Source organism: Mastigoproctus giganteus, chromosome 3, assembly GCF_048544385.1.
Source record: "Mastigoproctus giganteus isolate SK-2022 chromosome 3, ASM4854438v1, whole genome shotgun sequence".
Lineage (NCBI taxonomy): Eukaryota > Metazoa > Arthropoda > Arachnida > Uropygi > Thelyphonidae > Mastigoproctus > Mastigoproctus giganteus.
The window spans coordinates 111,459,544-111,483,345 of NC_143577.1; the positions used below are offsets into that span (position 1 = coordinate 111,459,544).

Genomic DNA, 23,802 nt, shown 5'->3' on the forward strand with positions numbered 1-23,802 from the left:
TGTAGCAATGCTCTCCAAACTTCTCTTTGACACCGACAGAATGTGCACATAAAATAATTCGACACTCCATCTAGAATTTTGTAAATATTCGACACTCGCTCCTTTTGTTCCTTATCGTTAAGCTGGTGGTAAACGCAACAGTACACAACTTTCTTTGTCGCGGACCATAAACATGTAGACAATGATAAAAGAGTGTAAAGTGTATCTAGGGTCAAACGGCACCAGGGGTTCCCCCCATCTCCGCGTAGTTTACTTTGTGTGGTGATACAGTTCACTGTAAAGGCCAGAGATTTAAAAGTGTATGGATCTTGAAATGTGTAGTGTCATGTACCGTTGTTCTTCTGGCCATTTAGCCGCCAGGCCCTGCTGAGGCCCGACGTTGCCCCACTTTCGCCCCGTGGAGGCAGACCAGGTACCTAGTAATTTGCATTTACTCTGGCAGGTCCTACCACCTATTTTCCTGAGATTTCAATGGCAAGGACCCAAAAAAAAAAAAAAAAATTTGCACGTTGTATGTTGATCACATACATGTTGCCCGGTTTGAAGGGGTTGCGTTTGAAAATTTAATGGCCGAGGAGAGGGCGAAATAATTTAAAGAAGCTAGAATTTTGGTGTGGGTCTTGCGCTGGCATAGAGAGGGGAGGAGACTGAAGGCTAGGGGGGGAAATAGGAAAGACTGGGGTCAATAGAGTAGACGACCTCAGCATGATAAAAGAGTGGAGGAGATGTGGTACTCGGGGCCAGCGCTAGGCGTGCGCAAGTGAGACACTTGCCACAGGCGCCGTCTAAAATACGAGCCCCGCCGAACTGCATATATACATATGCGCGTTAAGATACGATATGAATTAGACGCCATTAAAGGTTTTGTCTCGGACGTCACAAATGCCCAGCGTCAGCCCTGGTGGTACTGGGCACAAGCTGAACAAAGTCCTCTGAAATCACTGCATGAGTTATTAGCTCACACACACACACACACACACACACACACACACACACACACACACAGAGCGATAGAGAGAGAGTCCAGCACTCACCGGTGACGAATAGAAAGCATATGAAGAAAAAAATGTTGTAAATTTGTAATATATTACTCAATAATTGTATTTTAGTCAATATATGCCGTGAGATAAATCAGAATGAAGTTTGGCGAAATCTTTTTTGGAAAGCGCTGCTATATAGTATGACGGTTGAACAAAGTTCAGCGAAACATTACTACACCACAGAAATACTCAGTCGGTTGTAAAGGTAATTCATACTGATCAATATATGGACTATCATACTTTTAATGGTTCACATTTAAGGCTCTTGGGAGGGGAGTTGATCACAATTATGGGCACAAAACGGAGCATAGTGCGTGATTCAGATGAAAAAAAGCGCCTTGAGTACTGCGTACAGGTCTGGAGGCCTCATTTAGGAAGGATGTAGAGTTGCTAGAACAAGATTGACGAGGAGAACGAAAGGATCCTCTTACCAAGAAATTCTTAAGTTCTGCAAATTGCAGCATCTGGAGACTAGGCACCTGCGAGGTGATCTGATTGAGGTGTATAAGGCCTTGAATAGTTTGAGTAGGCTCAGTGCTGATGGGATTCTTCCTCGTGCTCACATTACAAACATGAGGGGGCATAAATCCAAATTGAGGGAAGAGTTGTCAAATAGATGTGCGGAAATTTGCCTTTAGCCAGCAGGTAGTTGATTGCTGGAAAAAACGTATCTGTCGTTGTGGAAGTTGATAGCTGAAATAAATGGACAAACTTTTAGAGCAAATGGATGTGAAATGGGATTTTTTTTTGGCTGATGCTGTATAAGCTTGCTTTCGTGCATCATATGCCTCTGCTAATGCTAACTATCCATGTTAAGCAGAGATGACCAAACATTCAAGAAATGTCAGAGAAAATATTTAGTGTTCGAGTGCCACGTATATACTTGCACTGTGACATAAATAATACAATCCTTACTAAATACCGTGGTCCTTTTTAAATAAGACGTTTATTTGTAATATTGTAAATTAGTAATTGGTGTACTGCTGTTGTGTCAATAAATTGCAGTGGATGTATCCCTTCATAGGCTCATTCAGGCAGAAAAGCCGACCGGGCTAGCCGAGTGGGTAAAGTACCTGCCCGGCAACCCAAAGGTCGCTGGTTCGATTCTCGCCTCGGGCTTGGATCAAAGTACTGCAAAAACCTTTGGAGGTGCAATATGGCCACATATCATACTTAAGGAAGCCGATGCGCCAACAACTATCAAATCAATCAGGCAGAAAACAAAAATAGTATAAAACAATAATAAATAAAAATTTACTGCCGTAATAGCCGATCTCATATTTTCAGTGACGCTGTAAAAAGTTATTTCGTGTACCGCATTTCTTTCTTGTTATTTATGCCACTGTAAAGAAAAACGTTTACCAGTTTTCACTTATGACAAAATAATAATGATAGAAAGACAACATCCACATTAACGAGATCTGTAATCAGAGGACTGAAGAATACTTTGACACTCTCAAGCAGAACCTCCTGACACTCAGCAAGAGATTTCGCCGATACAGGTTGATTTCCCAGAGGAAAACAGACAATCGGATATTTGATGAAAAACGGGAGAGCTATCTCCAGGTAAATCGGAGAAGAGGAAGACAAGGGACTCCACCCCCCCCCCCCCCACCAACAAGTGGCAACCTGTGAAGCAGAGAATTTAGCCATAACAGCTGTGATCCTTGGATAGACCTAGAACGGAAGACAACAGTCGATCAGGAAGTCCCACAACTTGCGAATCCCAGAGATACATATAATATTCACAATTACTAGTAAAAGAAGTTCAGCTGCACACATATAGCGTAGCAGTTCACCAGATGATAAGGCACCTGACATAATTTTAGTCTGTGACTCACGGAATCACCTACCTGAAGGCTAAGGACAAAAGCAGCACAAACCACTAGTATAAGAATAGACCGATCACATGTAAAGATACTGACCAGTTGCATAATCAGCTTGGAAGACTGAGTAGAATGAATGGAGGTCTGTTCTCCCTCGTGGGTAGGGTTGCCAGACGTCCCTTATTTTAGCCAAACTGTCCTTGTCCTTTATTGAAACGATAAAGGATGCAATTTGTCCTTTATTTTCATTTTTCAATGCCTGTGCCTCGTAATGGCAGTGGCCGATTTCCGCACAGGCGTAGGAAGCGAAATAATTTGTAAAGCAATAAAATATCTTGAAAAGAATGAAACGTGTGCCAGTGATATTTTTTATATAATGAATGATCTAAAAAATTCACTGAAGAATCGTCTTGATCAAGAATTTTTTGTGTATCAAGTTCATCAGCATTTTCAGAAATTAGACCCTATAGTTAAAAGCACAGTAATAAATGATTTCAAAGCATTTTATAATGCTGCATTGAAATATTTTGGAAATTTAATTTTAATGAAAATACCCCTTTTTTGAAATTCAACAAATTAAGCTTTAAAAATGGTTGTCCTAACGATGACTCGTGTGTTGAAAAAGCAGAATATTTTAAATTAATAGAAAAACTAAAGTTGGATATGAATGATTTATTTGATGAGTTTTCGGTAAACTCATCAAATAAATGATGAAAACAAATTATGAAACTGTTAACCTCCTGAAAATTTTAAAACTAGTATAAAATATATGTTCAATGTGAATGATTTATAGTCATTAAACCAGTACGGTTTTTTTTTTTTTTTTTTTTTGCTTTTTTTCACTCACCTAAAATTATTTTAGTTTGATGTCAATTAAGGCACTAAACTTGCATTAAAATATTTGGACCAATTCATGCTTTTTTATCATCCATATCGTTCATTATCCTTGTATATCAATCCATATCTTTCCCCATAGAAATACTATTAAATATTTTAAATTCTAAATTAAACTAAAATATTTATGGTCAGTATGAAAGCTATAAGTTTTAAAACAAAATCTAAAAAATATAAACAATGTTTAATTATTAACTAAAAAAATCATTCAATTTTCCTTTTTTGTGGTGGAGTGAGAGTTGGAGAGTGGTAGCATTAATTATTTTTGAGTGTCCTTTAATCGTCATAGAAATCTGGCAACCCTACTTGTGGGTGAGATACGAACCAGGGAACATAAATATAAAATCTCAGGGGAAAACGGAAGATTTGATCTCATATTTCAACCACTGACAGCAGGTTGTCTTGTATTGAGATAATTTGTCTCCTAACGTGATGGAGGCAATGAGTCTGACATTCATCCATTGTAGGCAATCATCCATTCTTTAAAGAAGAATGGATGATTACTGGTGGGAATTGTATTATTTATTTATTTATTTATTCATGATTGAGTACTGTAAGCTTCTGTGCCGTTAAGCTATTTATTAGCAGAACAAAAGACACAGGATTCGCCCGTTTGATAGCATAGTGCACTACAGTATGAATATTCTGTCTTATTTGAATTTTTATTATTTTATTTATTTATTTTTAGCCAATGCAGAAAAAGTTTGCTTCCTTTCATCATTCGACCATACTGATATTTAAAAGCTGTAGTTCACATTCAAGAAGCTTCAAATGTAGGCAGTAGATCCTTTAACGTTTCCAGACACAACATATGATTGAGCCACGAATGCCTCGTCAAGTACATGTTCGAGATCAATGTTCCAGTCGTTTAGAAGAGAGGAGAAATATAGTAGCACAAAATGAGCAAGCTGGTTGCTCTTTTATATCATTGACATGTGAACTGCAGCAAAATTGGCAGAGCTTTTTGCCATAAATATCGATGTTCAATTAAGCGTTTATATATTTTGTGTACTGAAAACACGCCGGACTCTATATATGGTTTCTCATACGTTTTCCGAATAGCAAACCCTTTTCACAAGGTTGTTTCGTTAAATTTACCGTGACCCACATTTTACGTGACTGACAAAGCACAATGCTGACTTCCCTTAGAGGCTTGACCATTATTATTGATAGATGGGCTGGCTGCAAGATCCTTCCTTCCTTCCTTCTCTGGGTGCCCTCGAAAAGGGTGTGTTGTGTTAAAACGCTTAGAAAACATTGCCTTAAAGTGACTTGGTTTATTTCTACTCTCTCATAGCTAATAGAGGATTTTTTTTAATTCATGAGAGTATTTCATAATACAAACAACTTGAAATGGGCCGAAGGGTACTTAAAAATTGACTTATTTTGAACTTAATAGGTCACTTACTTTTACTCACTATTACATTTCTGCTATATTACGACCGTATACTTAAAAGCAGAAAGTTAACGATTTCGTTAGAAAACATTAAAGTAATCTTTCTTAAATTATTGTTTCTCATTAAACTATAACGTAATGTCTCCAACATCTATCAGTTTTCTGCAATCAAACATCATTAAAACCAGTTATAAAAACTTCCGATGGAGCATCACAAGTGAGAATATGTTTAAGCAAGAAAAAAGTAGAGTGGTGAAACCCATGTTTAGTCTCTAGAGCAAAGTTTCCGGCATCCCCCTCCCCCCATACTTCTTCTTCAACCCATGCACGGTACTAAGTGCTATAGGTTTTGATACCTTTCGTGTTTGGGGTTTTCATAAAAAAAAAAAAAAAAAGAGTGCAAGACAATTTCTTCACAAAAAATAACTGAGTGCGAAATGGAGAGAAGAAGTTTTTAATTTTTCCAGCACTGCAGCTCGATTACTGGCAACCTGCCAGCTGAAGTGGAGAAACATATGTTGCGCCCATTTTAAGCAGAAACTCCACCAAACTGGAATGACAACTTTTTAGTCTTGTGTGTGGAAAGGTGGCATACACTGTACTATCAAAAGTCATAGTACCCCCATTCCTGACTGCAGAATATTGAGTGTGACAACGAAATATATAAATATTTTGTCATATAAAAGTAATCAGCGGTTCTCCTGAATCGATTTCATGCGCGTATGTCGCACGTGATCACACAGAAAACGCAAACCGAGTTTCAGAGGGGAATGACAGTTAGATGATATGAGCAAAATATGTGTGGGCTATTGCTCAGGAATTAAACCATTCCCAGACCAACAATTGGCAACGTACTCTAAATAATACCTTTAATCGATGTCTTAAGAAAAGGTTTTTTTTTTTTATCTCCTTCATGATCGCTATACAAAAAGCTCCTATACCTAAATTTAATGACTAAATTTCGCCTATTTGTTTTACGTTCCTCCAAAAGAGGGTTTCCCCCCTTCTTAACCTCTCAAAATCTTTCCAATTATTCTTTTTAAATTCATTTTCCTCGGGGGTAGCAAGTGGTTACAATCACCGTTCTTCCCTCTCCTCACTTCGTGGAAAAGTTCTGGGTTTGAATCCGGGTCAACAGCGCAAGGAACTTTTATGTACCTTTTTCACACCGCGGCTGAGTTGATCGGTCTTGGTCGAGGACAGCAAGGATTTTTCATACTGGAATCCCGTGTGTTTTCGTTCACCAAAACAGAAAACCGATCAGAGAACACGCGCAATTTACTGATATAATACACATGGGTGGATGAGTTTGTTCTCTCGGTTAACCCTAATATCAAAATGTGTTTTTCATAGATTGATTACAAAAGGCAGTGTTTCAACTCTCTCCAATTCTCTTTGCGCTGTTTTTGTTGGCTACTGATGCTATTAATGATAATTCAAAACTTGATTTTATCCATTTTTTATGCAGTGTATTTGTCGCTTTTTATGTTATTATTCCAAATTCCTCCATTGAACTTATGTCAGCTTATTGCTCCATTCCTGGAGAAATCTAATGTTTTATCTAAAAAATCAGTCAAATGCCGTTCTTAATCAAGATTTTTTTTCTCACATTTCCAAAGTTATCTTCTTGTTGTGTTGTTGGCGCATCATCTGTGATGGTATATCGATTTACCAATCATTGTCTAATGCAGACGCCATCAAGATTTGGAGTATCTGATCAAACAGTGCTTGAAGGTGGCAAAAATGAAGGAAAATGCATTTTGAAGAAGAGGATCCTCGCTTCAAAATAATATTATTCATTTTTCCCTTCGAGCAACTAGGATTTTTCTTCGTTTGAACCTATCTCTTTAATCTTTGGTATACATGTATGTATGTCGAGCTTTCGCTAGCCGATGGAGAGTCATTCTTTATGGAATATCAGGAGCGCGATAAATGGAATTCAAAACTCAATATACTGTTAGATGATTTGGTCTGTCAGAAAGCGAATTGATATCTTGAATAAAGTTCAATCTAGGGATTTTTCAAAGACTAGTCTTATTTTATTTATTTATTTATTTTTGCGTTGGGCGAGGTACTTCTCTTTTTTTTTTTTTTGCCCCCAGATATAGGTCATCTAGTATATAGAATGCGTTGGTTCCTCAGGTGGTAATATTAACTGGAGACTCGATTGTAAAGGAAATAGTCTGTGCGTATAGCACAGTGGTATCATCACCGTCCTCCCACATCGGGTGGAAAAGGCCCGGGTTCGAACCCGTTTTTTCACTCCGTGGCTGATTTAGTCGGTCTCAGGCGTAGATAGCAAGGTTCCCCCCCCCCCCCCCCCAGAAACTGGGGCGATTTTCCTCCAGCAAAACAGGCAAATCGACCAGAGAATACACGCAATTTACAGTCAAAATACATATATGAGCATATATAAGAAATTATGAGTGGCCCTAATATAATAATTTCAGTTTTTTGTAAAGGAAATAGGGAATATATTCTCTAGGAAAGACAATGGCAAAGAGCGAGAGTATGTCTACCGGATTCAGAAACTGAAGATGTAACACAGTTCATTAGCTAATGATAACAGTGGCTGCATGGTAATATTTGGAGAGGCTAATGATGTAAGCTAAAGTGAGCTGAATTGGTAATAAGGTCATGTTGAAAAGTGTTGCAAGGTAGGACAAAATGTTTTTGTGTCTGCAGAAATTCTGCCCAGGAGGGATTTCATGATAAAGCCGTGTGGGGTAACTTTAAAATTGAGGGACTATACTAGGTTTATGACAGAAAAGTTTTCTCATCGTGGCTGGCTTTATTTCGTAGATGGATTTCATTTTGTACAGGATATTCACTTAAACAGAAGAGATTTCAGTAGTTTTGCTGATGCCATTAAAGAGGCATTAAGGGAAAGTGGGGCGGGAGTATTTAGGGAAGTCAGTACACAATGGATTCAAATCAGTGATATGGGACAAAATTACTTTTGCACCATCTCTGCGAGCGTAAACAAACGAAAGTATCAAAAAGGGAAGTTAGAAAATTTTCTCAGGATCTGTGGCTATTAACTTTGTCAGTATCATTAATACATGAGGATTGTTTAGATTAGCATTACGAAGAATTCATCCCAGTATACTGAATACATCTAGAGTACCGCAACCTTATTTCCATCTTAACAGAACTTCTGGCGAGATTAAAACCGAATGGAGATCATGTGGAATTAAACCCTTTTGAAAACTTATATTTTATATCCGAGATCAGATTTTGTGACATAAATAAAAGAGGGCAAAGAATCTTAAGATGCTGTCATCTAGAGTGTATTGGAATACTAAATGAAAAAAAAAAAAAAAGTGTGGTTATCAGAAATAAATTTTTAATATTGAGTATGACTCCTCTGGGCTTTAATCGCATCAGAAACTCTCTGGGGAACACATTCTAGGTTAAAAAGTGTTCCCCAAAATCCAACAGCAGTTTCTGGTAAGCGGTACTGGATTCTTGTCCACTACTCCCATAAATCTACGGCGCCTCCGTAGCCAGGTGGGAAGGAGCAGCAGTGCGTAGCACACGCTTCTTGATTAGACCGGGGTTCGAGCCCGTCACCACCAAATACGGAGGATGCGGAAAGGTCAGGGAATGACCACCGCATATCCCGGAGCAATATGGCCTTAGTTGCTAATGCTCCTAAAATCCTAATAAGAAACAAACCATAAATCTGCAAGCTAGTTCTTTACTTCAACTAGGTCGTAAACTTTCAACTATTGTTCCAAAACATCCTGAATAGTGTTCAATTGGATTCGGATCTCAACTCCGGGCTGGAAATGGCAGGTTTACCATATTATTCTCCTCAAACTATTGTGGCACTGAGCGTGATGTTATGGATGCCTGATTGCTGATACAAATAGAGTCCCCTCTCCAAATAATTATCACATTGAATGTAACACTATTGTACAGGCCTGGGCAAACTTTTTGGCTGAAGGGCCACATTAGGAATTCAAAAAGAAGGCGGGCCACACGTAAAATACTATTTTTAGATATATATTATTTGTTATCATGAAGGAGAAATATAACATAAAAAAATTATTCTCTAACAGCCAAGAATTTAATGAAATGAATGGAACTGTTTTACATCTTTTACCATTTTTTTCTTAAATTTCGGGTGTTAATTTTGTAGTTGAGATTCTTAAAACTGCTTCTAAATGTTTATCGGTGATGCTTGATCGTAAAGAATTTTTATTTAGATTCATGATGGAAAATGTTTGTTCACATATGTAGGTTGATCCAAAAATAACCAACATTTTTCGGGCAAAATCTTTTAAGTTCGTCGAATTTGTCCGAATTAAGAGTATTGTAAAATTTACAGATTTCCTCACGACGGTGCAATTCCCTTAAATCGGTATCACACTGCAGATCTATAATCTGAAGCTGTAGTTCACTCGGTGCACTATCAAATTCTATTGAAAATGGGTCGCGCACTATTGCCAAACTTGTCTCAATTTTTCGGAAGTCGCCAAATCTTCGTGAAAAGTCGTCATTCAAAGCGTTGATAATTTCACAATATTTTTCAAATTTATTTTCTGAAATCTTCAGCAACTTCATGGTTGGAAAGTGGTCTACCTTGTTAATTAATAAATGTCGAAGGAACAACTGGAGTTTTAATTTAAATCCATTCAAACTTTTTACCATATCGTGGGCGTATAAATTTTTCCCTTGTAACACGGTGTTGAAAGTATTTAAGTGTGTCACGATGTTCAGGGTAAACGCAAAATCACAAATCCAGTTATTATCAGTTAATTCGGGAAAGTCCATAATATTTTTCAGTTTTAAAAATAGAACGATGTCATCTTTAAGATTCCATACTCGCCGAAGAACTTTTCCTAAGCTAAGCCATCGAATTTGACTATGATAAGGAATATATGTGTACTCGGATTCAATATCTTGAAGAAAATTAACGAATTGTCTGTGTTTAAGGCCCTCTCGATCGTATTAAATTTACTAGTTTAATAATACAAGATGTGACATGTTCAACTTTTAACACATTTTTACATAATACTTGTTGATGTATAATACAATGAATTGTAATTAAATTATAATCGGGATAATTTTCACAAATTTTATCCTGAATTTTCTTTAACGCTCCAACATTTTTACCTGTCAAACTTGGTGCTCCGTCAGTTGTTACGTTTACCATTTCGTTCCATTGTAAATTATATCTTGTTAAGCATTTTTCAACCTTTTCAAATATATCAGCTCCCGTTGTTTGGTCTTTAAGAGATTCCATTGAAAGAAGCTCTTCAATAATTTCAAAATTAGAGGTACATCCACGTATGAAAATTAATAACTGTGCAGTATTCTTTTGGTCGTTACTTTCGTCGAGAGCTATCGAGTACTATGTTATGGATTCTAATACTGATAATAATTGCTCATTCAAATTTGTATCGATACATTCAATTCTTCTTACTACAGGACATATAATTCCACAAGCTTCGGTCATACATTCTTTAATATAGTCTCCATCAGAACAAGGCTCGTTGCTTTTTGCAATTATATGAGAAATAACAAAACTTGCCTCTACAGTAGCTTCTTGTTCCTTAGTTAGCCGCATAAACACATTTTGTTGTCTGGATAAATTTTGAATCAATCCATCAGCAGTTTCCTTTCTCGCTTCAGGAGTTAAATTGGCACCATATTCGGAATATTTAATAGTGAAATGTCTTTAAATATTGTACTGTTTCAACACTGAGACACTCTCCCGGCAGATGAGACAAATAGTCTCGTTATTTATGTTAGCAAATAAATATTTTGTGTTTCACTCTTTATTGAAGACACGATGCTCTTGTTGAATTTTTCGTTTTTTATTCATTTTTAAAAGGGCGTAAATATTATTTTTATCACTACTGGCACCAAGATGATAACCGAAGATAACGCAAAAAAACTAACTGCGGGATGACCGTCAGAGAAAACAGATTGGAACTGCGGCCGGTCAGCAGTCCTATCCTATTACTCCGCCACCGCAGAAAAGCCGTTGTCGTTATCACCGATTGTCTGTTACCGTAGTTTCGCGCAGTTAGTTTATAATCGCAAATTATACCGTTATAAAAGCGCCCGTTGGCTCGCTCCGGTTTCGCGGACTATTTCAAATTCTGTCTCAATTTGAACAATACAGAGATAAAACAATTTACAAGTCGACAAATTCTATAATGTATTACATATACAAATTTATTTTTCAAAAAGGCGTCGCAAAAGGCATAAAATAAAGCTCGCGGGCCGCATGCGGCCAGCGGGCCATAGTTTGCCCTGGCCTAAAGCATATCTCAATAGACAGTTGCATTCATCAATAACCACCATCAACACCAAGGAAATTAAATTTTTACAAATTAACGCGCAGCGTGCTCGAGCGATAGTAGACCAAATAAGGAAAAAAGCTGACGAAGAGAACATCGACGTTATCCTAATACAAGAACCCTGACGCATAATAAGGAAGTCAGGGGGTATCCCCTAACTTACAAGATCGCCCAAGTGGATGGAGATACCCCATGGGCCGCTGTAGCGGTCCGTAATCCTAATATTACGGTCACGAAAATCGTACACTTTTGCTCAGCCTGGGCTGCAACCTTATTACACCTCTAGGAGAATTAAAGGCCAGGAGAAGACATCCAACCTGCAATCAGATATATGCAGACAGTCCTTGCAGAACTTCCCAACGCAAAAATCGTCATCGGTGCTGATGTTAATTGCCGTTCCTAGCTGTGGCACAGTGAGACTGTAGACCCATGTGGGAATGGCCAGCGACTGGAGGAATTCCTTGCAAATTCCACCCTCACCGTAATAAATCAACCAAACAACCCAGCAACCTTTTCCAGTACTCTTTTGGAGGCCACAATCGATGTGACCCTTGCAACCAGATCACTGGCACGATATCTCTCGAACTGGACGGTACATGACTCATGGACAACATCCGACTATCGGCCATTACGTTCCAGATGAAACAGTCCATTGCTTCCTCACTAATAATCAGACAGATAATGCATAGATATGCCCTCGCCAAGGCAGACTGGAACCTCTTCAAGCAGGTGCTGGCCGACTCCTCACAGGCTTCAAGTAAGTGATTTACAACACTAAATCCAGACCAACACTAACGTGCTGTCACAGACATGATCACATTAGCCTGCAACATCTCCATTAAAAGGAAGAACCCCAAACCGGGTGCAGTCCCTTGGTGGGGCCCTGAGCTAGAAGCCCTAAGATGCGAAGTAAATCACAGACCAAAAACTTTCCAGCGCGCTCGCAGATCATGGCCAGAGGCTGAGGTAGAAGCCCTCAGGCAGCAGTACGCGGAAGTCCGGAATAGCTACACCGCATTAATTAGGAAGCCCAAACGAAAATCGTGGGACGACCTTGTTTTTACTTTTGGCAACTCGGATCCCTGGGGGTTAGTCTTCTAGGTAACTACCAACAAGCTCCCCAGAGGTGAAGTGATTCCATCCATAAAGACCCCTCTGGGAACTATAACCACGAGTTGGCAAGCATCGATAAATAACATACTTGATGTAATATTCAAACAGCCAGCTGCTCCATCCACTCCGCAGCAAATACAACTGTGTGAAGACAACAAAAGTTGCAACAGCAGGAGCCTCCATTCACAGCCGAAGAACTCAGTATCGCAGCATCAAAACTAAGAGAGACAGAAAATCACCGGGACTAGACTTGTTAGAACCGTAAGTTGTAAAGAAGGTGGCGGTGTACAATCCAGAGCTTCTCCTTAATCTATTTAACCATTGTCTCCAGCGTGGATGGTTCCCAACAGACTGGAAAATGGCAAACATCAGGCTAATTTTGAAAAATTCCAGCAAACCCCATGAGCAACCAGATTCCTATAGACCTATCGCTCTCTTGTCAGTAATAAGGAAGCTGTTTGAGCATCTTCTAAGACAAAGAATAGAAATATTACAACAATGCCAACTTACTATTCCCAAATTAATATGGATTCAGAAAGGGTCGTTCCATTGTTGATGCACTGGAGAACATGATCGAAGGCGCAAAGAGCACGGACAGAAAATATTTCTTAGCTATCTCAGTGGACTTTGCCGGGGCGTTTGACGCACTGTGGTGGCCAAGCCTCCTCGGCAGACTCCGTACAGCAAATCTCCTTAGCAACCTGTACCAATGCATAAAAAATTATCTATCACAGCGGAGCATAACCGTCAGGACACCGTATAGCAAAGTTACGCGCCAAATCTACAGAGGATGTCCCCAGGGCTCTGTCCTGGGTCCCCTACTATGGAACATCGTACTCGATGAGTTCTGAACATAGACCTGCAGAATCTCAAGCATATGCAGACGACTTAGTCCTTACCCTTGCCGCTGATACTATATCCCAACTGGAAGCCGCAGCAAATAGAGCACTCGGAACTTTACAGGACTGGGCCTGGCACAACCACCTGGAAATCTCACCAGTAAAGACAAACTTCATCCTGCTTAAAGGCTCTCTGAACGTAGCGAGGCCACCGCAAATCAAAATCCAAGGGTTTGTCATTTGGTTTTTAGGAGCATTAGCAACTAAGGCCATATTGCTCCGGGGATAATGCGGTGGTCATTCCCTGACCTTTCCGCATCCTCCGTATTTGGTGGTCACGGGCTCGAACCCCGGTGTAATCAAGAAGCGTGTGCTATTCACTGCTGCTCCTGCCCACCTGGCTACGGAGGCGCCTAAATCCAAGGGAGAACTATCCCGTTAACAACTGAGTTGAGATATCTTGGAGTGATCTTTGATAGGAACCTATCTTTCACACCACACCTGAAATATCTACATACCAAGATTCGAAAATATACTGCGCTAGTGGCAAGAATCGCACGTCGGGACTAAGGATTGAAACGACGCGCGCTCACCCTCTTCTATAAGGCTATGTGCATCCCCATAATCACTTATGCATCTGGTTTTCAAAGGCCACCACAGCAGTTAACAAGAGGAAGCTTGACTCGATTCAGCGCGTCATCCTGCTCACCATCACTCGGACCTGCTGCACAGTCAACACACATGCCTTGCAAGTGTTGGCCGGCGTGCTACCTCTCGATCTAGATATAATCAAATGTGGTTTGCTTTACATGCTTTCCAAAGGTAAAGCCATCTCCTGTCTGGATTTTACCACCGACCTCTCAAATAACATCAAGGCCGAGAAGAAGCGCCTCTGCATACTTGCAGCAGGTCTGGCAGCCTAGGTGGACACAGTCTTCAAAAGGAGAAGTCACCAGAAAATTCATTCCTACAATAGCAACAGTATACCCAAAATCTCCCACATGGATCTCCCCTGGCCTATACGTCACTTTTTTGTTAACTGGCCATGGATCTATCAGAGGAAAACTCGCTACACTCGGGATCGCCGAAAACCCACAATGCCTCTGTGGTTCCCTTGAAAGTTGGGACCACCTGATGTACGAGTGCGAAATATATGAAAATTTGAGATGCCTCCTCCTGACTAGGATACATTACCTTCCAAAAACCAAGAACAGCACATCCTCGAAAGAGAAGAAGACTGTCACCTTTACGCGCTACGCACAAGACTTATTAGCACGACGGAAGACCCTACCATGGATATAGTCACTATCCCGATCATCATCAAAACCAAGAGAAGACAACCACCTATATTTTGGGAATCAATGCAGAGGCCTACCAGCAAATGAGACTACACCACCACCAAATCTGAGAAGATCCAGTATAGGACAACCACAGCTGCATTCCTATTTATATCCCTACTGACTTAGATACAGATCACCACTGAAATTGACATCACGACCGGACCTGAATGAGAAGAGCAAGAAGATTCTGCCAAATGGCGATCACGCTTGTGCTCTCTTGCACGGCAACTTTTCTCCCACTCCCATCGCCTACTTTCGTCTGATGAATGTATTCCATTGTACCTGGGGGATGCCTTCTTCTTCATCCCCCATATTTCTACCTGTTCCCCCCTTTTCTTGACCGAGCGGGTGGGCTTTTCTAAAGCCCACCCGCTCTAACTCTCCTTTTTTTTTTTTTTTTTTTACATTGGTCTCTGTCAGGAAGCTTAGGCGACACTGCAGAGACTAGCCAGAGAATAAAGTACAGCCTGGCTACATCCTAGCGGTGTGTGCGGGCAACGTGGGGTTCCACCAGGGGTCCTGCGGCCAAATGCCAGGACACCCAAAACAATACTACGTATTCAACACATAGCACTTTTTTGGAATTTACAGTAGTTCTGTATTTCTTCACAGTGTACGTATGGCGCAGATGTGGGAAACCACAGGGGGCGCCTGACCTTAATACTCTGCACTATGCACACTATATGCATCACGTACTACCTTCGCACTACGATATTCATTGTTGTTGGAGTAAAATTAGAGTGAAAGCGTTCTTTGGGCGTGTGGTGTATGCCCAAAGTGTTTCTATTCTCTGCATTAGTATAGGCACTGACGTGCACTGCTGGGAGACTGCTTCAGCTTACAAGCAATTGCGCATCCATGGCAGCCATTCTTTGAAGTGTTTTTAGGATGGCTTTCGATCTTTCACTTGTTCGAGTTTGCAAACTGTCTTTTCCGTCAGCAAGTTAAGAGTGCCTTTGCAATTTCCCCTCACTGTTCAACTGTTTGCTTGCTCTATCAGGAATTAATTGTCTACCTGGATTGGGATGAATGGTCGCATTACCTTCTGTTTTCCATTGGCGTACGAAATTAGCATAGTCAATATTTTCGATATCACATGATTATCTTATGACGTCCGGTACTTTTTTGATAACGTTGTATATGTAGTAGTAGTGGCATCTGATGCAAGAAAGCAAATGTATGAGTTTATTCACCATCAGCCAAAAAAAAAAAAAAAAAAAAAAAAAAAAAATCACACCATTCCCTCCAAAATGCCTGTCCAGTTCCCCCTTAAATTTATTTAACCTCTCAACTTCCACAACGACAGATGGGAAGTTTGTTCAAGCAATTAACCACCCGCTGGCTAAAGGAAAATTTTCGCACATCTATTCTACATCTATCTTTTCTTAATTTGAATTTATGCCCCCTTAGGTTCGTAATCTGAACAAGTGGAAGGATCCCATCAGAATTCAGCGTGCTCAACCAATTCAAGGCCTTATACACCTCAATCAGATCACCGCGCAGGTGCCTAGTCTCCAACCACTGCAATTTGCAGAACTTAAGCATCTCTCGGTAAGAGGATCCCTTCATTGCCCTCACCAATCTTGTTGCCCTTCTCTGTACACGCTCAAGCAAATCTACATCTTCATAAAATGAGGTCTCCAGACCTGTACGCAGTACTCAAGGCGTGGCCTGACCATTGCCTTATACAGAGGAACAATCACCTCCTTTTCCCTGCTAGCAAAATTCCTATATATCATTGACAAAACCCCATGACCTGCCCTGCAGCCTGTCTGCATTGCTCAGAAAACTTCAAATTTTCTAGATCCTGTTGCAGTAGCACACTGTCACTACTGTCATTAACAACCCTGCCAACTTTTGTATCATCTGCAAACTTCGACACTAAGCCTGATATACCTTCATCCATATCAGTGAGAAATATACAAAACAACAGTGGACCCAACACCGAACCCTGTGGGACTCCACTAATAACATTAGTCCACGAAGAGCAGTACCGATTGATTACCACCCTCTGTCTTCTCCCACTTACCATCCTTTTATCCATTGTAGCAACTTACCCTTAATACCATTCTGCTCCAATTTGTACAATAGTCTTCCATGCGCAACAGTGTCAAAAGCTTTCCTGAAATCCAAATATATGATATCAAAATTATTTTTTGCATCCAGTTCCTTTGTAACCACATCATAATATCCTATCAAATTTGTCAGACAAGACTTTCCCTTAACAAACCCATGCTGTGTCTGAATTATTGCTGCAGTCTTGTCTAGATGATCCTGCAATGCATCTTTAACCAGTGACTCCATTATTTTATCCGGAACAGAAATTAAACTAACTGGTCTGTAATTACTCGTGTCACCCTTCGATCCCCTCTTTGTGAATTGGGGATACATTTGCACATCTTCAGTCCGTGGGGACCTCCCCTGAGTCCAAGGATGCTCTCATAATTATGGCTAAGGGTTTGCTTAGTTGCTTTGCCGTTTCCTTTAATATAACTGGATAGATCCCATCCACCCCAGATGCCTTTCTTACGTTTAACCTCAACAATTTCTCCTCCACTTTGCTCTCAGTTATTACAAAATCATTAAGCACCCTGCTACAATTTGATAACCTTCTGCCATTTCCAAACCTTAATAACTCCTCATGTTGAATGTAGATGCAAAATACTCATTCAGTTTGTTTGCTATCTGGGCAGCATCATCAACAATCGATATCAAGTGGACCAATCAGATTCATCCCCTTCCTTTTAGAGTTTATATAAGTAAACCTCCTTTGTGACCTGATTACAGACTAGGTTATATCTACCATAGGGTTCTGAGTCGCTTGATAATTTATATGCATACCATGCATTTTTCTTCTCTGTCACGAGTCTCATTAGTTCATTTGATAACCATTTAGGCCTAAACCTTGAACAATATTTCTTAATAGGTATGAACCTTTTAGTAGCTTCCACGATTAATTCCTTGAATGCTTCCCACTTAGAATTTACTGTTGTTAACATCGTCAGTTGATCCCACTGTACAGAATTTAAAAACTGTCTGAGACCACTGTACTCACCTTTACGAAAGCAAAAGCCCTTTCCTTTACCCCTACCCCTACCCCTGATGGTAATTATATCTTTAAGTAAATCCCACATCAGTACACTTTGATCACTGCCATCTAGTGGTTCCTTTATCTGCAAATTCTTAATACACGAATGATCACTGCTGATAACCAGATCAAGAGTATTACTCTCTCTGGTTGCCTCCCGAACGCTGCAGAAAACAATCATCCAATAAATCCGAAAAAGTCTGACTAGTGTGTGAGTGACCAACCCACAAGTTCCAGTCAATATCCGGGAAGTTAAAATCCCCCATTATAAGACATTCCGATTTACTAGCCCATTCTATTTCTCTGTACAATTATTCATTGTAGTCATTCGAGTCATTAGGCCTATAACACACTCCTACTCTTATTTTTGCACGTTCATAGAGTTCAAATCCATCTATGAACGTTAGTGTTTCTTTTTTATTTTGGTTTGTTTTTGATTTAAAAAAATTTAAGTTACCCACAAACTTTAAGATTGGCCTTTTTAACGTCTTATATATATAATTCATAGATATTCCAAAACATTTAATAACTGCTGAGTAACATCAACATTATTACGCCCCTGCTATTACATTCTATGTTATTTAATAATTAATATAAAATAAGATATTTTAAAACAATTGTTAGGGTATGGTAGAGATTCCCAATTTCCCCCTCTTCCCCCCGTTTCTAAGGTAGAACTAGCCCACCCAAGAAAGAAGCATACTTTTTTGACAGTTTTTAATCAAAAATACGGTAATGTTCTCACTGGCTCAAGTATTCTTGAGTAACTTGGGGCAACCTTAAGTGTGCATTAAGCATTTTAAATATAATAATAAAAGTAGAAAAAGGTAAATATCCCGTTGTTTTTGATAGGAGTTTAATCTAGTTAAATTATTGAATATCACAGCATTTGATATGCTTCTTTATATGTAAGTTAGGAAAAAAAGTTAAGCTAGGAGAAAAGTCTACGAAAAAAACTTTTCGTAAATGCAAAGATTTGTAACGATAGATTTATAATATGAAGCTATATAGTTCATATTATGAAATTATCGCTCCGAATTTCTTCATGTTATGAAGCTTTCACTACCGGTTGCACTAAGTGGGTGCGCCCGAAGGTATGCTCTGAACCACAAGGTTCGAACAATTAAGTTGTATAAGCGAATCTGTTTATTCATTCGGAGTACTGTTATTAACGACATTAATTTTACTGTATCAAAATTGTGTGCGAGTTGTTTAAAATAAAACATAGATAAGCTAAAAATGAGGCGAAAAATAGCGATACCGGATATTTCCTCTTATGTTCAGATAATCTTTAGACTACCAGTCCTATTTACAGAATTCAAATTTTGATGAAAATGAAACGGCCACGAAGGGACACCAACCGATATCCCCTTTCCATACCTGATACTAATTTTAACTTTTCAATGGAATCGTGTTGCAATTAGAATACTATATATTGTATTGCATTCCTTAATTGCTTGATTAAATAAATGCCTTCGACGCACATTTGCTCAAATGATTTTATATATATATATATATATCGCTGTGATCATAATTTGCAACTGCAAAAACCAATCTGAAATATTTTCTTTTTAAGTTGCTGATCTCCGGTTTGGTATAGTAGAAAATATTTTTCTCAGCGAGAAGGAGTATTGCCATACCCTGAAGAGTGTCTGTGATCTTTATGAAAAACCCCTCAGGTAAGTTCACTGAACGTTTTTTTTTTTTTTTTTTTTTTTTTTTATGCATTGGGGTGAGAATTGTTCTACATTTATTTATTTAATTGCCGAAAGTTTTCAAAAATACCATATTCTACTCTGTTGCCACTAAACTATACGTTATTTAAGAAAGATCCTGAATGATTTTTTTTCGAAAGAAATTTTTAATTCTGCCATTATGGACTCAGTTTCAAAAAAAATTCTTGCCCTAAAAGAAAGATTTTTGTGTGTTTTAAGTGCCAGAGCAGCTAAGGCTGCGAAGCTCAGTATATTGTCTATAAAGTGTGCATTCTGTGGTCTGTTTGCTAGACGAAAAAACCAAGTTTTCGGGAGAGGGGGTGGGGAGAAACATTCAAACCTCGGCCGAGACTGACTTATTCATCCACGACTTTTATAAAAGCTAATAAGACGGCCTCGCATTACGATTTATGTGAGCTGTTTTATACAAATAGATAAGAACAAAGGCATGAAATGATCAAAATAAAAGTTCTTTATTAAATGTCATGAACTTGCCTGACGTTATATAAAGTACGAAGTGCACTCCTGATTAGTAACATGCTAACCAGGAGTGCACTTCGCTTCCGCTGCATATAGAATAGGCCTGAGTTCGAATCCCGTCTCAACAGGAGGGAGATTTGTGGGCTTTTTTGCACATGGTAGAGTTAGTCAGTCTCGAGCAAAGATTACATGATTTTATTTCCCGGAAACTTGAGATTATTCGTCCAGCAAACAGGCAAATCCCCACCATAGAATACACTGACCTTTGGCGCTTAACTCACATACCTACCAAGGCGAAGTCGACTACCTTTTCCCTAGAACAGTGCAAATCATTATGCTTTTTGACATTGAATTAAAAAAGTGCTTGCCATCCCTCCATACCCGGGGTTAACTGTTCCCTTAAACCCGCTGTACTACGTGCTGATTGAGGCACAGATTTTAGTAAGGAAAGAATGAATTGCAAAGAAACTGACATTAGGGTTGTGGGGATGTTATTCCATTGCCCTTTTGGAATAAAATGTTATTTAATTATTGGATTAATTGATAAAGGACAGGTCTAAGTTAGTTTCGACATATGTATATAACAATGCTAACTTTAACATCAGATGATGAACGACTACTGTCATGCGAAATGGCACTCATTAAGATTCCTGTTGTTAATGTGAATGCCGTTATTGAATACGTCCAGGAATACTCTTGAAATAGGGTGTCGCCATACACTGATTCATGTGTCATCGTTCCCACAAACCTAACATTGACTCATCAGTGAAGAATAGTTCCTTGCCATTCTCCATTTCACCTGGGCTGTCCATGTGCCACGGATATCTACAGACGTCTAGGCTCTTGAATCAGTGGCTAATGTGGCGGGACAAAACCGATAACGAGGAGAACAAGTCAACTGGATATCAACTGGAGAACAAGATATCAACTGGGACTACAGATGTCTGGTCTGCCACGTATGCTAAAATCAGTAAGAGGTGCAAATAGGCATTAAGACTTCAGAACCTGTTTTCGCTAGATCAAGCAGAAAGCTCGTTATAATGGGTACTTGTGATATTGAGATGAACGACTACTGTCATGCGAAATGGCACTCATTAAGAGTGTCATTTCGCATGACAGTACGGCAATCGGAAGCTTCTCGTGTGTTTGTGGGTGTCCTGCCGAATGCACCTTCAAATACAGTCTAAACGAATCCATTTTCATTGTATTGGAATTGTGCAATGGTCGTGTTGTGGGACATCCACAAAAAAGTAATGTTGTCAGAAGAATCACAATTCGTATTGTTTAGTAGTGACAGACCCACACTAGTGTGGAAAACTTCGCACGAAACAATGGATCCCGAATGCGTCATCCTTTCTGTGCTGGCAAATGGTGGCGAGAACTGCTTTATAGAACGGCATGGATTTGTTCGTATTTCTGAAGAGTTCTTTCGCCTGCAAGGCGTATCTGAATATCTTTTGAGGAGCAGATGTTTATCCTATAATACTGACACTGTACATGGACCGATGGACTGTTTCAAGAGGACAATGCCATGGCTTACAAGGAATGGTGCGAGAATAGTGTGCATAACGCTCCGACAATATAGAATAGAATAGAATCTTTAATTGCAGCATGATATACATACAATTAGCATGTATAGTTTTACAATACCCCTGGCACTACCATGCCAGGGGTTTACAATACTTTACAAAAGAGATACACATGATAAAAACATACGTTACATCAGATTATTGGAATGCAATATTTTCAGTTCGACGAGGATTCCCTTCCTGTATTTTTTATTGTTGACCACTTCTTGGAGGACCCCGTCGATGACTTGCAGTAAGGGCAGCATTTGCTTTGGCAGGAATCTGCCGGTTATGGTTTGCTACCAGCTGTGCTGAAGACCGGAGATAAGGGGGAGAAATGCGCCAAGTGCAGTGATCCCAGAAGTTCTGCTCTGTAATTTTACCGGTGGTCATACCGATGGTAAACAGCAGCCTTCTTTCTCCGATGTATGATCGGAGCCTGCGTAGTTGAAGGGCATCTGCTAACTGCGTTGATCTGAGAGCTGGGGGAAGGTGGAGTTTGGTGTTAGTCCATTTTAGAAGCCAGAATTCGGCAGAGAATATCCTTTTTAATGTTGGATTCGGCAGCCGAGGCCCATATCTCTGAGGCATACAGTATTGTCGGGTAAAGGATTGATACGATGTATCTTTTTATCAGGTGTGGGTCGGTGGTGTGGAGCAGCTGTTGTTTGGCCACCCAGCGTAGTGAATTTAGCCTCGACTGTATGAGGTTTACATGATCGTTGAAAGATAGTTTGGAGTCAAAAACGACCCCCAGATCTTTGTTCGTTTGAACACTTGGAACTGAGGAGCCTCCAACAGGCTCCAACGTTGTTTGGCTGCCCTTTAGTGAATAAATTATTTGTGCCGATTTTAGGGGGTTGATTTGGAGGTTGAAAGTATTGAGGTAGTCAGCCATGTCCTGCAGTTTGCTATTGATTAGCTGAGTGGTTTCGACTGCCGAGTTGGATGGCGATATCCTAGTAAGGAGCTTGGCATCGTCAGCACGTGTGATCCAATTGCACTTGTTGGTCACATATACACCTAGGGGGTGATAGGGATCTTACTGTAATATGTTAAACTAAAAATATTTAGAGCTTATGTTGCAACATAAACCTAAAGGCATATTACATTGGTTCGGAGTAGGTATTAAGCTTTTAAACTGTATTTACAGATTATGAGATTTACACGGGTGTTTCAAATTAAAATGCAACGCCGTTTTAATTGGAAATCCCAAATGTGCTGGAAGTGCGGGAATAAATGGATACATCTTTCTCGCGTAGACGTTCATTCACTTGTTTACTGTGCTTGATTCGGCACTACGGAGAATGTTCAACAGTGAGATGAATGCATTTCTGAATGTCTTAAATTCATCTACAGTATGTGGACTATTTGCATAAGTCTTGTTCTTGGGTGTGCACAGAAAACAATCGTTAGGTCAAACTCTAAAAAATAAGGTAGTTATCAAAGAAATTCGTCAGTAGATTCATTGATGTGCCAGCTGTGTTTTTCAGTTGCTTTTGCCCTGCTGGAACCAGCCATGGCATTCATCCATTTCAGCATAAAGATGAGCTGCAAAATAAGTCATGATGCATCTCAGCGGTCACTGTCTCAATCAAGAAGATCGGTCGCATATCCTCCTCTGTGAGATAGTACACCAACCTTTTGCGAGTGTAACGATCTTGCTAATATTGCGCAAGAATATAAATTATTAGAATATTCTGTGCACCCTTGTTATTCTGTTAACGTAACAGTGCAAATGAAACCGTCATTGAGAAAAATCGGTTGTCCAAAACCTTTATTCTTCTCTAGCTACTTTATCTTGCTATTTGAACTAGTTCACAGCGTGAACTCAATATGAATGTATTCTATTTTTCACGTGACAAACAGCTCACATTGTTGTCGAAGATTCGATAGATATGAGTACATGTATTTCCTATTCTCCTATTTCCTGTAGCTTATCTTCTGATAAAACTATTGATTTGAGGTTATGTTTACAATCATTCTCACAGCTATTTGGCTTAAGCGCCATAAAATGTGCTGCATGGTTGTATTATTTGGTACAGGCCTCCTCGGATATTTAAATTTATTTTTATTTTTATTAATAACAAGATACACAACATATGATCATTAACAGTGTATCTGAGATCAGAACAATAACATAATAACAATAATATGAAATCCAACAGGAAGATAAACATTGATATAGA

The 23,802-nt window shown here is 39.4% G+C and overlaps 1 protein-coding gene across 1 annotated transcript in view; it reads left to right on the forward strand.

The window, feature by feature from the left end:
- The window catches only part of LOC150088225 (uncharacterized), a 691,583-nt gene that overhangs the window by 165,248 nt on the left and 502,533 nt on the right, over positions 1-23,802 (forward strand). The window contains exon 3 of the mRNA XM_090369395.1: positions 19,427-19,529. Within this exon, the coding sequence (XP_090225521.1) occupies positions 19,427-19,529 (103 nt within the window). The remainder of the gene's footprint in view (positions 1-19,426; positions 19,530-23,802) is intronic.